The following is a 15191-nucleotide window of genomic DNA, read 5'->3' on the forward strand; positions in this document are numbered from 1 at the left end:
TTTCTTCACATTCTAACACTACCCAGCACTTTCCAGAGAGAACTCATTGTTTACAAGAAATCTGCTTTCCAAATCCGTTGCGGTGCCCTCCAGCCTTGACTATTAACTATTTGCAAAGGGGAAGCTGATCTACAGTTTGGGGAAAGATGGCAATGGATGAGTACCTGTGGATGGTCATTGTGGGTTTTATCATTGCTTTTATTTTAGCTTTTTCGGTTGGTGCGAATGATGTTGCAAATTCTTTTGGAACGGCTGTGGGCTCTGGTGTTGTTACTTTACGCCAGGCTTGCATTTTGGCTTCGGTTTTTGAAACCACTGGCTCAGTACTACTGGGAGCAAAAGTAGGAGAAACAATTCGGAAAGGTATCATTGATGTTAACCTGTACAACGAAACTGTCCCACTGCTGATGGCAGGAGAAGTGAGTGCAATGGTTGGTAAGTAATACTTTCCTATTTCAAGTAATGCTTGTTCTGTATTTGTCACCCTGTTCGTTGTGAGCACTGTTAATTAAGTCTTCTCATCTTCTGGACCTGCACATCTGGGTTTTTTTGTGAATGCAGGGGCCTGTATTCCATTTTAAGTCTCCTATATTTTTTTTAAATGTTTCTAATAATTTACATTTTTCAATGGTTCAGCTATTTAACTTATAGGAAAAGAAATGTTTAGCACAATGGATCCTATATATGTATAAGATACTGGAAAAAATATTTTGGAGATTTTTGTCATGGTAAATGGAAAAGCCTAGCATTCGTGTACAGAAGATCCTACAGAATCAGCAGTTTGCTATGAGTGTGTATGAGAAGGAATCCTTTTTTAAAAAGTTATAAAAAATCCAAACACATTTTGTGTAAACTGATTGCCGGGCTGAGTGATTGCAATTAGTCCTACACTTCACCCTTGCCCATAGCAAAACTAAGGGAGCAGTAAAGATAATCACACATTTAAGTTCTTTTAAGTTTTTCTGATCCAAAAGACAGCAGGTCACCGTACCTTAGAGTCTGACTCCTTGCTTGTGTTTATAGTTAACTAAATCTCTGTTCAGAACAAACAGCATTTTCTGAGGTAAGTAACATTAAGCCACGGTATTTACTCTTTGTTTATGTGCAAGAGGCTTTGTGAGCTTTTAGAGAGCTCCCTCAAGGAGGAAACCTGCTTTTAAAGGGCAGGAGGCAGTGGGGAGGAAACCCTTGATCTGTGGGAGAAGCAGCCCTCCCACCTCAGTCTGGCAGGTTAGTGATATCCCGTGACAGGATGGTGTGATTTACACAAGCATCACAGCATCCTCTGCTTGACAGGGATGTTCCACTTAAAGCTTTTCTTCCTTAAACCCACTTAAACCTGACCTAAATTTTATTTCCACCTATCCCTTCTTACCTCTTCACACTTTTTACGCAAGACCTGCACAGGAGATAGGTGTGTCTGTGCGGAGATTTACTACATATGGTTGTTTTCCTGTTTCCTTTGGGAAGAGGGAAAATTGAGTGGCTTTTTTTTTTTTTTTAATTTCTTTTATTTTCATGGATGAAAATGGACATTGAGTGACAGTTTCTGGAGTTGTCAGAGGTGACTTTGTGTTCCTGAGAGTGTGGAGGTAGTTCCCTTGGTTCTTTGGCTGCTCCTGAGCCTCCTGAAGATTGGCCACCTTTCCTTGCCCAGGGGAAAGAGGGGTTGGTTGCCAAGAAATCACTGGGACAGCGGCCACTTCCACAGGTGGTCCCACCTTAAACCCCCTCAAATGTTCTTGCCCCCCCCACCCCATCAGTTCCTCTATCCTGATACTTTGCAAGGTCTGCTGTGGGTGTCTGGTCTTTCCCTCAACTTGTAGGGTGGCTTTTTAGCACCATTCCATTTGCATCTTTTATCCTTGTGTTTGCTGAGATGGCCCTGTCTTTTCCCATGGGTGTGAGCCAGGAGCGCTGCACACCGTCTGAAATGTAAGTGACCTGCATGCTCTTGATTGCCGTTGAAGGAAGGGTCCATTTTCTTTTCTGTATCTATTTCTGGTATCCTGATCCTGGCAGGGCAAAGTTTTACGTCTCAGATACCCCCTGCAGAGGCAACTGGCCAGAAGCTCAAAGAAAACAACTTATTTGCATGCATATTTACATAAGCCTGTGTGAACTTCATGACCAGTTGCATTCCCTTCCTCCAGGAGGGGCATTAAGAAGAAATTCCACATTATAAGTCTCAGAATTAATCACAACTTACAAAATGCAGATTTCTTTTTTTTTTTCCTCAAATCCATCTCCAGCTTTTCTCTGGATGTATGATATTTTTCTGTGTTTCCTCTGAGCCTTCTTGGATGTTTTCTTTTCCTCTTTCTGTTTTTGCTCTGCATTTTCCCCCACCCTGTTCTGTCATGCCTCATGATCATGTTTTTGCAAATGGATTTAGCTTCTGAATTTCAATGAGGCTTAAATGAGTCAACAGTCTGGGAGAGACCAAAAGTCACTGTATCCTCTTTCCAGATGTTGGTGGAAGATCCTTTGATGCTTGCAGCAAACAACAGATGTAATTTTCAGGTCAACCTTCTCTCCTAAGAGAAAAGGAAGCAGGAAGTAATGGGATTAGAATTTTAAAGTGTTGCATTTTGTAGTAATTTGTATCACATTAGGCAGATGAGAAGTTTGTTTATTGGGCAGTTGAGAAGTTGTTTATTAGGCAGATGAGAAGTTCAGGACTGTTGCTCTTGGGGGTAAATTGCAGTACTTGCCCAGCATTAACTAATTGTCAGGTTATTGTCAGGACTTGCCTGTGTGTTGTTCTAGAGGTTCTGGTGTGAGCTGAAGTCGCCATTTGATGTGACTGAGGAGATGCCACCAACACGGAGGACATCCCAGCCAGGATTAGCAGAGCCAAGTACTAATCTAGTCCTGCAGGTGACGTGGTGTTTGATGGGGGCTCACGCCTGGCACAGAGCACTGGAGCCTCAGGAGAAGGGATGAGGTGCCCTCAGCATTAGGGGAGATTAAACACAGCCTGGCCAAATGCTGGTGCAGCCAACTCCTGGCCAGGGCAGTCTGCAGCCAGCCCTCTGTCTTTAAGGGGATATTAACCAAGAGGAAAAGGTATGGGCCATGGTGTCAGCAGGCATGAAGGGTCTGAATTTGGGATTCTGTGACCGGCCTAGTGAGCTTCCTGCTTCCTAAGTTAGTTTTACAGAGGTAAAAATTGAGAACAATACATTTTATGTTAAAGAGGAGTTAAAGCTTTGATGTAGGTAGTTAAAGCACTTCAAGTCCCAGAGTAAAGTTCTGCTCTGGCTTCCTTTGTATTTTCTTCAGTTCCTTAATGTGCTTCCTTAAACTTCCTTAATCTTTAGATTTTGCGTTGCCCTTTTCAGACCATCCATTGGTCCTCCACCACCCTTTTCTTCCTCTCTCTCCTGTTTGCTTTCAGTTGAGCAGTCTGGTCTAGTGGAAGGTGTCCCTGCCCAGAGCAGGGGGTTTGGAATTAGATGATGTTTTAAGGTCCCTTCCAACACAAACCATTCTGTGATTCTGTGAAGTTAAATAAACAAGAAATAGTTCCATACTCCCTCTATTTCCCCCAACAATAAACCCCTAGTCCTCACTAGACATTTGTAGTGCAGCTGTGGCTTGGTTGCATTTCCCCTGTTTTTTATACTGACTATTTTGTAATTACATATCTACGGGTAACTTATCTTTTTATTTGGCTTGTTTCAGATGTAACCATCTGATTTCTCCTCACTTCCATTTGCTGGTCTCTAAGTTCATGTCAAAGGTTTCAAAGTGGTTTTGTTTTTATTTTTATTTTAGTCCAAGGAAAAAGAAGCCAAAAAACTAAAGAGCAGGTGTTCCTTGATTGATCTAGATTTTCCACTAGCAAAAGAAGTAACAGTTGTTTTGGGATAGTATGCCAGGAGAGATCAGTTTTACAAACTGGTTGACTTCCAAATGGAGCCACATGTGATACCAGCAAATCACCATTTGCAGATGGCTCTGTTTCGTGACCTTCAAACCATCTTCTCATGTTCAAATTGAGGATGGAGGTTGAAACTTTGGATAATCTGCCAGCGTATGTTCAGTGACCTTGCTTTATCACCCATATCTGCTGCAGATCTCTTAAGAGAGGTGGCATGAGCCAGAAAATTCAGGATCTCTTATGGCAGTCTGATTGCTGCCACTGGTGACTTCAATACACAACGATTCTTAAGGCCATGAAGTATTACAATGAAGAAGAGGTCTTTGTAAGAATTCTCTAATATTAGGAGAGGTCCACAGAAAGCCTGTGTCAGTCTCAAAAGTATTTTGGTGTCCTGAGGTTAGTGCCACTGCAAGAGAAGCAGGGATCATGTGTCTTTGCAAAGTGAAAAAGAGTCAGAGCATGGAGCTGTGTGCTTGAGAGCTTGGTGGCCAACTGTGTCTCATCTAACTCCTGAAACAGGTGCTTGGGGTACTTTTTTTTCCCCAGCACTCTTGGCCAGCATCCTTCTTGGATGTCTTGTTGGAACACCAGAAGTTGCATTTACTTTATAGACCATTTAGCACTATCCCTTAGTTAGGGGAGCTTATCTTGTTATGCCAGGGGTATTTTTGGCTTCTCCATGACTAACATTAGGCTTTTCAGCAGTCTTGAATTTTTCCAGTGCAACAATGAGCTGCAGATGAAGGCATTCTTTCATAAGGGGAGATTCTTATTCTTTCCTCAGTCCATTTTTCCTATAGAGGACTGGATGGCTGTGTGTCACTGAGATGAAGCATAAAATCACTCTCTCCCACAATTTGAACCTTTCTCTGGTAGTAACCAAGTTTAGGAGCATTGGTAGTTCACTAGTGAATGGTAAATACCTCCTCACGCTGATCACCTGGAGGCTTCCAGGGTCAGCTCTCAGGAATGAGGTTTTCTAAGCTTGATGTACACTGGGAGCAGTTTGTGTACTTAATCAGACAGGCTGTAAATACTGAAAGCAGAACTGTCGTGAATTGTAGAGAGCTGTTTGTCATAAACAGTCATAAGTAAGATGTAGCATTCAAAGCTGCTATTAAACTGTCTTAGTATCTGCTTCTAGAGACAGAACAGGAACAAAAATCTCTTTAGAAGATCTCTCTTATGCATGAGGAGTGTAGGCAGCACTTGTAAAAGAATGTGGGCACACGGCAAAGAATTTTCTGTGTTACATTATTGTTGTTGTTGTTGTTTATACCATATGGTTCATTTGTTCCTAGGTTCTGCCGTTTGGCAGCTAATTGCATCATTCTTGAAACTCCCAATATCAGGGACCCACTGCATTGTAGGTGCTACTATTGGATTTTCTCTGGTGGCAATTGGCACGCAGGGTGTCCAGTGGATGCAGCTTGTCAAGATTGGTAAGTGCTGTCTCCTTTTATGTGTGAGGGTATGTGAAATAGTGTGTGCTGCCTGTGGAAAACATTCCCAGAAATCTGCTTGGTGCTGATAGCACGCCCTCACGAATTAATTTTCCACACCAGTCGTGTCATTCAGAAAATGCACTGGAGCCATGTTCATTGAGGGCTGCAGTGTGTCTCCAGTGGAGAAAGGGGTAAGACAAAAGTTGTACTTCCTCAGTGGTAAGCTTGGGACACGTCTCCCTCAAGAAACATGCTTCAAGGTGACATTCCTCCTCTTCTAATTCTTTTTGTGGCAGCTCATACTACCCTGTTCTTGCTCTCAACAATGTGAGTGCTATCATGTGAATGCCCACAGTCATGTTTCTCCACCCACCACCTTCAGGGCATACAGCACGTTTAACTCACAGCCTCCCACTGCCAAGATCCGTGGCACATCCAAGCAGGGATGTGATGGAGTGTTTTGTTATTGTTTTGGAAGTCTTTGCAACTTGAGGTGCAGCCTAAAGTCTCTATTAAAAGGATTTTATGTTGAAGGCATGGTAATATATTAGAGCTTTAGCAATGCATGTATTTTTTTTACATTCTGTCAATAGTAAAAGAGTTTTTTGTGACAGCAGAATCAATCTGTGAACCATGCTGCAAACAATAAATCACTGTGGATGAGATTTCCAGAGTGCTGCCCTAATCCGGTTTTATTGAAATCAGTGGGAGCTTTGCCACCTACTTCAGTTAAATCAGTCCTGGACACTTGCAGTGCTGGCCTGCAGAAAATGTACACACATCATACATTACAGTTGATGCTTCTGTGGCATTTTGGAATTTGAGACTTACCCTGGGAGCAGCATGGCATCCTGCTAGATGCAGTTGCCTTCCCCTTGCTTGCAACATTCGTGGTCATGGTGATTAGGAAATCACAGCGCTTACTCTGATTCAAACTACAAGAAACTTTCCTAATGAATTTGATTGCTAAACTTGCAAAATCAGCAGGAAATGCTTTGGCTGTTTTTTCTAATAGTGCCTATCACTACTTAGACTTTCATGAGTGTCGGTGGACATTGAGTTGCACCAGTTGTAAGTAAACATACAGAACATTCATTCCATTTGTACAAGAACTGTTTTAAATTTATTGCTCATTAACAATGTACTTAATTATTATGCAAGAATACTGTTTATTTCAAGTTTCATTCTTTCTTCAACACAGTTGCCTCTTGGTTTATTTCCCCACTGTTATCTGGCTTGATGTCTGGAATCCTCTTTGTGCTGATCAGATTCTTCATTTTAAACAAGGTAAAGTAATCTCACTATTATAATGAATGCATAGTATGAAGGTTGTATTTTAGCCCCCCATTTGAGTGCTGGCATTTCCAGAGTTGAAAGTTTATGACTTCTTTTTGCACAGGAGACCAGTAATTTTTTTAATAACCATTTGAGTTATACTTGCTCTTAGCAGTTCTGAAAGCTCATAGTAAGTAATTTGACAAGTATTTGAGGCTTAGAAAGTGCTATGTGATAATTAATATTGTATATTCTGTTTGGTCAGAGGATGGTACATTGAGGCTGCTTTTATATTGGTACAAGCTTGCTGGCATTGACTTAGCCTCGCAATAGTTGTTTTGACTGTAATTTAAACAGAACAGTCCTCCCTTGGAGATACTCTAATTGGTATTTTAAAGTTGTGAAATTTTAAGCCTTGGTTTTCCAGCACATTAGACACTAGAAGATGGGCACCTGCCTATTTAGTAGATTCTCAAGAAACCTGAATCAATGGGTTTTAGTGAGCTGAGGTAACATTAGTCCATGTATCTCCAGTTCAAAAGATGACTTGCCTGCCACCCAGCATGAACTGTAAACCTGAACGCTTTTATTTGCCTTTCCCATTTCTCTCACACCATTCAGCTTACTAAAATGGGGAAGTGCAGTGCATGACAGTGACCTAAAATAAGGGACACTATATTAGCAGTTAAACAGGGAACTTAAATAGATGAGGGATTAATTCTTTTGCTATAAATAGCACCACCTGTAACCTCAGCTTCATCGTTCTTTATTTCTGCTCTAAATAATTGTCAGTGATAAAAACAGATGATAGATTTGATCAGATTCAGCTTTGAATAAAAAATAACTCACGTTGCATAAAAGATAAGGAAAGATTCCACTATTGTATTTAAAGCCTAGCAAACCAAGAAATTAGCCATCAAAATCATGTGAACTCTGGTACTAAAGCCACATATTTAAGCATTCAAGAGGCAGAAAAAGTTCAAGTTAAGAAACTTGCCTCCCAACTTCTGTCTGTGCCATTCACAAAGCAGTAAGATCTGTAGAGCTTCTGACATAAGCAGGTAGTGATTTGAGTGCATGCACAAAAAAAGAGCAACTTTCTAGCTTGTGAGTCTGTGGCCTGTTACAGGGCTCCATGTCCTGGCGAGGGGTGTCTGTGAATAGCAGCTGGTCTTACAGGTACAGCCCATCTGCATCACGCCTGGGGACGGGGACACAGCACAGGGCAGCTACAGCCTTTTCTCAGCTTCCTTTTACAGCCCATGGCAGCAAGAAATAAAACCACATTAGCCAGCCCTCAGCTTTTCCAGGCTCTCTGCAAACACGTGGAGCCCGTCAAAAGGCCAAAGCAGTCCCTCATAAAGGCTTTGTCTGTGGCTCACACAGTGTGTTTCCGCTGCGCCGTCAGCTGAGGCTTTCCTTGTGAGTGCCAAGGGCACGAGAGCGCAGTGGGCAGCAGACACAGTGCTGTGTTAAACATTGCCTGCTCACTTAGTGTGTGTTACCGGTTGGATACAGCCAGACACTCGGAATTTCAGAGATTTCTGTTAGCTGGCAGGAAGTGGGAGCTTAGGGATATAGTTTTGAGATGGGTGCATTGCACTGGTGCTTGTAGCACTGGTGCGAAACATCAAAACCCTCTCCTGCTTGGTACCCTTCAGTCATGCTGAGTGAAAGGGACTCCTTATCTTGGACGTTAAATAAGTAGAAAGAAACTTGCAGAAAGAAACCTGCCCCTAAGTCACTCAGCAGCTGACTGGAAAGTATAAGTCCCTGGTTCCCATTGACAGTGTCAAGCTCCCACAGAGTGCTGGTACTTGCCAGGACCAGCATTGTGGATTTGGGTATAACTAAGCAGGTCGCCATCCTTTCCTCGACATCCAGAAGCTCCACCTGCCTTGCACTGACTTGGGTGCACGTGTTTTCCACATGGAGGTTCATGTTGATGTGAATCTGGTGTGAAATCCAGCTAACATTTCCCTTTTTTCCTGGTTTCTATGCAGGAGGACCCTGTGCCCAATGGTCTCCATGCACTCCCGGTGTTTTATGCTGCTACCATAGCTATTAACGTGTTTTCCATCATGTACACAGGGGCTCCAGGTGAGTGAGCTGGGAGGCACGGGAGGGAGGCTTCCCACAGTGTGTCAGGATGCTCTTCCAGTGTCACTCAGACACCACAGGATTATCTCCTGCATTAGGACTTAATGAGGGCAAGAGTAAATCATTCACCTCCCCACATCCCCATGCCTATTTGTGCACGTGTTTTTGTGACACCCTCCTGATCGCTCTGGTTAGTCGGGAAGAGCACAGCTACAAAAAAAATCCCTCTTTAGAGGAAGGGAAATTAGTGACATACAGCTTTGGCTTTGTGAATCTGAGCATATGTTGAGCTCTCAAAGGTATTCTAGGTTGTGCATCAAGGAATGAAGGTTCAGAGCAGGGTAGGAGAGCAGGTGCTGTCTGCACTCAGTGTAAGGCTGTCACTCCATTGACAGCAGAGTCACTTTTCTGGCGCGTCTGGCCCCAAGACTGTTACTTAAATTTGCTTCTTTATTTCCCTTTAATGTTAAGAGTATCAAGCCTGTTTCTTCACTGAATGCATCTTCCTCCTTTGGTGCTGTGTTTTATATTTTTGTATATTTATATATTTTATGTGCACTTACATGTTTGTGTTTATTCATATGTATATTTATATCTGAATTTTCATTTTTATATTAGTTTAGTTTTTATATTCTTGTATATTTCTGTTTGTATATTTATATTCTCATCTTTTATGTTTATGTATTTGTATTTATACTTTTATAGTTTACTGAATTGGTGTACATTTAAACACACACTTCTAGCAAAAGGGTTCAGAACAAATATGTTCAGTAATCTCAATTACATTGTTGAAGACTCTGGTCATTCAATGTTATCTTTGGGTTAGATTGTTGTCCAAGAGCTATGAATGAGGAGACAGTTGAATATAGACTCCTGAACATGGCCCTGAATTAAGAAAGCAGGCTTAGAAAGTGACCTTTTTTTGAATGGAAATATTTCTCTAAAATCCAACATACCAGATGTACTAGATAAATGCAGTTGGTAGACCCTACTCCATAGCATTACTGGAATTAATAAAAAACTTGAGACATTCCCAATTTGAAGGTAACATTACTCTTCCTCTAAAGTCTAATTGGCTATGTATCCAAGATGTTTAACAGTAAATCAGATGTATAACTCACATTTCTTCATTAGTTGTACTGCAGAAGTAGGTCAGGCACTCTGCAGTGACTCATTAAGCAAAATAAATGAAATAAGAATCTTAATGTTCCCTCTGTTTCAGCTAAGCAGTCTCTAAAGTGTGTCAATAAAAAGGTGGGGCCCCATCTTTGATTCTGGAGAAATATATATTTGCTCTCCAAGGCCTCTGTTCTGGCAACATTTACTCACAAAGATGAATTAATCATGTAGGTTTCAAGACAGGCAATGTATATGTGGGTTTGAAAGATCAGAGTCCAAGCTCTTTTTTCATTGAGAGTCAGATTGTTTTGTTGAACAAGTGCAAAGATCTCTGTTGGGGGAATAATTACAGAAACACGAGTTGTTGATGTTGCTGTGCGTTGCAGGACGAAGCCGCAGCTTTGGAGTGCTGCATTAAGCTCATATTGTAAGTAAGTAAGGGCTTAGAGCAAGCTAAGCATGAGGCTTTATGGACCAGAGCAAAGGTCAGGTTAACACTTAACCCTAATGGGCAACGTGGTTTAATGTGCATTCATGTATAAAAGCACTGCAGACTTGGCTCAGCAGCCCTGATGTGGGGGTTTTACCCTCGGCTCTTTTGGAATTAATGTCACAGTGGGGCAACAGGAAACTGGAAGACTAAATCTGCAAATGTTTCCATGTCAACTATACCTTTAAATATTGCAGTAACTGGTAATATGTTACAAGTCATCAGCACCTTCATCTTGGCTTTGAATACATTGTGAACACTGGCTTTTCGGCAACAGACTACTCTTTCATTGCCTGGGATAATTAAGTAGTGTTAATTTATGGCTTGCTTCAGTTTTATTTCTTTGTCTTTACAGTACTGGGACTGATACTGCCAATATGGGCCATTGCTCTAATATCAGTTGGTGTGTCCTTAGTATTTGCTGTCTTAGTCTGGCTTTTTGTGTGTCCCTGGATGAAGAGAAAAATAGAAAGTAAGTATTTGATAAAATGTGCGTGATATGAAATCACGGAATATTACATTTCAGAGATGGAAGTGCTGTTGAGGGATCACCTAGTCCAGTCCCCACCCACAAGCAGGATGTACCTTAACTGCTCCTGATGTATTTGTGTCATTTGCTGTGAAAAACCTGCTGTGGTAGAAATTCAAAACCTTGTTAGGCAAGCCATTGCAGTGCTCAGTTCTGGAGTCTAGCAGAAACAGGAAAATAAAACCTGGAATATAATCTAATTTCTGTTTTATTCAGAAAAAGTGAAAGAGAAAAAGCCTGTCAGAACAATCATCTCTATGTGACTCTTTTAGCTTTACAGTAAGTTGGGCTGATCACAGATTTTAGTTGCTTTGCTACTCTCAACAATGCAGAGAAAAGTTTCAGGTTTCGTTAACAGATGAACAGCTCAGTGTTTTACTTTAGTTCCCTACTTTGGTGAATTTTATCAGACGAAAAAAGATGCTCATCTACACGTGCTCATCTACAAAGATGTAGATTTTTTGCACATGAACATAGTTAAGTGTTAGAAATAAATAGTGTGTGTATGAAATGAAGCTTGGCTATTGTAGGCAAGTTAAACCATGCTGTAGATAGAAACAGTGGAAAATTAAGTAACAAGAGCTATAGCTTGGGTTTAAAATTACAGTATTATTCTTTCCTTAGGCCGGTTAAAGAAAGATGCTGCACTGTCAAGGATATCAGATGAAAGTCTTGATAAAATTCAGGATGAAGAAACACCAGTCTTTAAAGAGCTTCCTGGTGCCAAAGCATCTGATGAGAGCACGATTCCCCTTACTGGCTCAGTAACAGAAGCTGCTGGGGCATCAGATAATATCGCAAATGGAAACCATCCACGTGTACCGTATGGTAAGGAACTAAGACAACTTAAAGGGTTTGTTCTCTTCCTGTTTCAGTGAGGTTTCGTAACTGCAAGCAGGTCTCAGCTGTAAATAGTAAATTAGTATTTGGAATTTCCATCTCTAATCTCTTTTCAGTGCTTGTTTGGAAAGATGCTCATTTACAAGTGACATTTTCTGGAGAGGACATAAAATCAATTACATTTTATTTGGCTGTATTTCAGTTTTAGAAACAGCTGAAAAAAAAATGACTTGCCTTTTTGTGTTGCATTACTTTGTATTCTTAATGGCGTTTCCATCCTATCAAGCAGTGGAAAAATACAGATTGCTGATGTATGAAGGTTAAATTCAGCATAAAGATGATTAACATACTACAACAGGAGATAAAAAGATTTGGACTTTAGTTGACAAATGTATGACCCTTTGGAGCGTGTCCACTAGAAAAATCTCACAAATTGTTTTCTGACCATATATTTGTAAGAAATAGACTTGTGTGCATAAAGCTCTTTCTCTTCTGACACGTGGTGGTAACATCCCCCTCCACTTAGCGGTCTGCTGACTTTGATATCACTTGCTAACATCTACAAAGCCCTGTAATTTGGTTAATAAATGGCTAATATATTCAACTGATTCTACAAAATCAAATAAGTCATGTCATGGAGCCCTTAGAGTGTGTACTTCCAGTTTAAAAATAGCTAAACCCCATTCTGAATATTGTGAAAATCCAGGAAGTCAGGAAATTAAAAAGAGAGTTTCTTCAGAAATATTACCTGTGATACATTTTGATATGTGTCCTACAGTGTATGCTAGCTAACATTAAATGTATACAGTGAGAATAATCATCATCATATTCTTAGAAGTAGTATATAGAAAATGTTGCAATAGCTAAGGAGATACTTCTGCAGAACATGAATTTTTTTCTTTTTTTAAAAATTATTTTTAAAAACTATGGAAATATCTCCTAAACAAATGAATATGAATGAAATGTCTCGAAAAAGATAAGTCCCAGTATGAAATGGCAGTAAACCACATTTCAGAAATCCAAATTATTCCTATTCAATGTGTATGTGTATGACAAAACCTCAGAAAAAGTAAAGCTTGCTTTACAAGAAAGGAATTTTATAGAAATTTTTATTTTCAAAGAACCTGAGGATTTAACCGTCAAGTATCACGTTCAGATAGCTGATCCCAAGTATCTTGCTGCAGGTTATACAGCATGTCTGGGGAGATTCAGCACTGGAACAAAGCTCTGTTTGCACAGAAGATGAGAAGCTTCATTTTGCAGTGAATTGAATCTTGGCTTATTCATTGCATGTAGTGCAAATTGATCTTCTTTGTCCTGTATTCTCAGATGCTGGCCACATTATCGTCTTGTGTTAGAGGAAGGGGGCTTTTGTATTGCATTTTGTGTAAACAAAACCTCTAAATCTCTGCCTTTTTAGGAAGGGCATTTTCGGTGACGCACACCTCGGTGAAATCACCTGTTTCCAATGGCACCTTCAGCTTCGATGGCCACGTGAGGAGCGATGGCCACGTTTATCACACTGTGCACAAGGACTCAGGTTTATACAAAGACTTGCTCCAGAAAATACACCTGGACAGGGCCAACGATGAGAGGCCCACTGCAGAAAACAACTACAAACTCTTACGGCGCAACAACAGCTACACTTGTTACACTGCTGCTATTTGTGGCATGCCCGTGCATTCCTCCTTTAAGGCAGCGGATACCTCTACTCCAGAAGACAGTGAGAAGCTGGTGGGAGACACTGTTTCCTACTCCAAGAAGCGAGTCCGCTACGACAGCTACTCCAGCTATTGCAATGCAGTGGCTGAGGCAGAGATTGAGGCCGAGGAAGGTGGGGTGGAAATGAAGTTGGCCTCTGAACTCGCAGATTCTAACCAGCCCCCTGTTGATCCTGTGGAAGAGGATAAGGAGGAGAAGGACACCTCTCAGGTCCATCTGCTTTTCCACTTCCTCCAGATCTTAACAGCCTGCTTTGGATCATTTGCCCATGGAGGCAATGATGTCAGGTAAGACGATGAGACCTCACAAACCAGCAATTTTACAGTTTAGGTACGTGGGGCAAGGTTTGCCAGCTTGGCTGGTTGGAAAGCACATTCATTTCTGCAGGTAGATGATCATCAGGGCTGTGTATCATCAATGTCCTCCGTGCTTTCCAGGGATTGCACTGCTTGGTTTCTTCTCAAGGGAAAAATCTTTTTTTATTCACTGCTAAATAACTGTGAAGTAATTAGTTTAATTTACGTTTAGTTTTGGCACTCTTGGAGGCATTGAGACTCCACCCAACATGCCAGCCACTGTAAAAACAAAGAGGACAGTCCCAGCCCTGCAGAATTTGCAGCCTATTTTAACAATAAAATCAGAAACTTTTAACAGACGAGATGTTTTAGACTATTTTTGCTGTTAGATGAATTTCATCTCTTGTCACACAGCTCCTCACCATCTCGGTGGCATGTGGCTGAAAAGCAGTTTGGGTGGGTTTGCTGCCTGTGTTTTTCCTTTTGAATTTGCCTGGGCTGCCTCTTCCCTAGACCTGGAGCAATCCATTTGCTTTTCCCAGTATCATGATAAGGTCCCCTGAGAAATTCTCTCAAGTGGCTTGCTGAAGCGGCTGTCCTTGCTTGGGTTGTGGCTGGGGCTGTACTGTGTCCCCTTCCTGCTGCACCCTTGCTGTGGTAGCCGTGCCCTGATAGTGTCAGCTTCAGTGTTTTCAGCAGGACTTTGCAGTGTTCATGGTTTTCATTGTCCTCCTTAGCCTTCTGGGCAAACCTTGTCCGACTCTACAAGGAGAACACTTACTGCTCCTTGCTCTTGTCAGCCTCCTAATTTAACTCGTAGCTCATCGTGAAATCACTTACAGACATGTTTCTTTGCTCCCCATCCATCCAGCATCCTGGGAATTCAGGACAGGACTTTCTGAAGAGCCTTTTGTACTTCCTTGGTATCCACAGGGATCTGGCTCTGGGAAGGAGTCCAGAGTCTGTTCATCCTCTGGATTAGAGGGCAATGGTGTAGCTTTCTTTCCTCTCAGATGGTCTCTGCTGTTAAAGACCTTTGCTCTGAGCATACTGGCCAAGAACAAAGAGCCATAGGGGTCAATATCCAAGCTCTACAAGTGGCCAGCAGTGAGCGCTGAAGGGAACACAGGGATAAGGACAAAGACTGCTGATATTTCTTGTAATGTGCCCTGGGAAATACCACTGCAGAAAGTTCACAGCCTACCTCAACAGGTGCTGCAGCTCTTTTTTTCCATGCAGTTGATGCTTACACATACTCCTCAAGGACTCACATGTTTATGCAAGCATCTCTTGCACATTATGTAGGAGGAAAGGGTAGTCAATTTTGTTAGAAGTGATCTGTAAGGATGCAGTTAGTTCAGAAATCAGATTTGGTGTTGACAGGAACTGGCCAGGATGAAATACAAAGTTCAGACTCTGTGCTGTATCTGTTGTTGCATCTTACACCCTAGTTCCCTTAGAATTTTGCATTTGGACTAGCTTGTTA

General features: G+C 41.5%; 1 protein-coding gene across 4 annotated transcripts in view; it reads left to right on the forward strand.

Moving 5' to 3' along the window:
- Positions 1-146: 146 nt before the first annotated feature.
- Positions 147-15191, forward strand: part of SLC20A2 (solute carrier family 20 member 2) — a 31324-nt gene continuing 16279 nt past the window's right edge. For all 4 annotated transcript variants that reach the window (XM_066317793.1, XM_066317794.1, XM_066317796.1 and 1 more), the window contains exons 1-7: positions 147-435; positions 5191-5331; positions 6536-6621; positions 8613-8709; positions 10674-10790; positions 11472-11675; positions 13108-13696. In XM_066317793.1, the coding sequence (XP_066173890.1) occupies positions 147-435; positions 5191-5331; positions 6536-6621; positions 8613-8709; positions 10674-10790; positions 11472-11675; positions 13108-13696 (1523 nt within the window). The remainder of the gene's footprint in view (positions 436-5190; positions 5332-6535; positions 6622-8612; positions 8710-10673; positions 10791-11471; positions 11676-13107; positions 13697-15191) is intronic.

This window comes from Sylvia atricapilla, chromosome 4, assembly GCF_009819655.1.
Source record: "Sylvia atricapilla isolate bSylAtr1 chromosome 4, bSylAtr1.pri, whole genome shotgun sequence".
Classification (NCBI taxonomy): Eukaryota; Metazoa; Chordata; class Aves; order Passeriformes; family Sylviidae; genus Sylvia; species Sylvia atricapilla.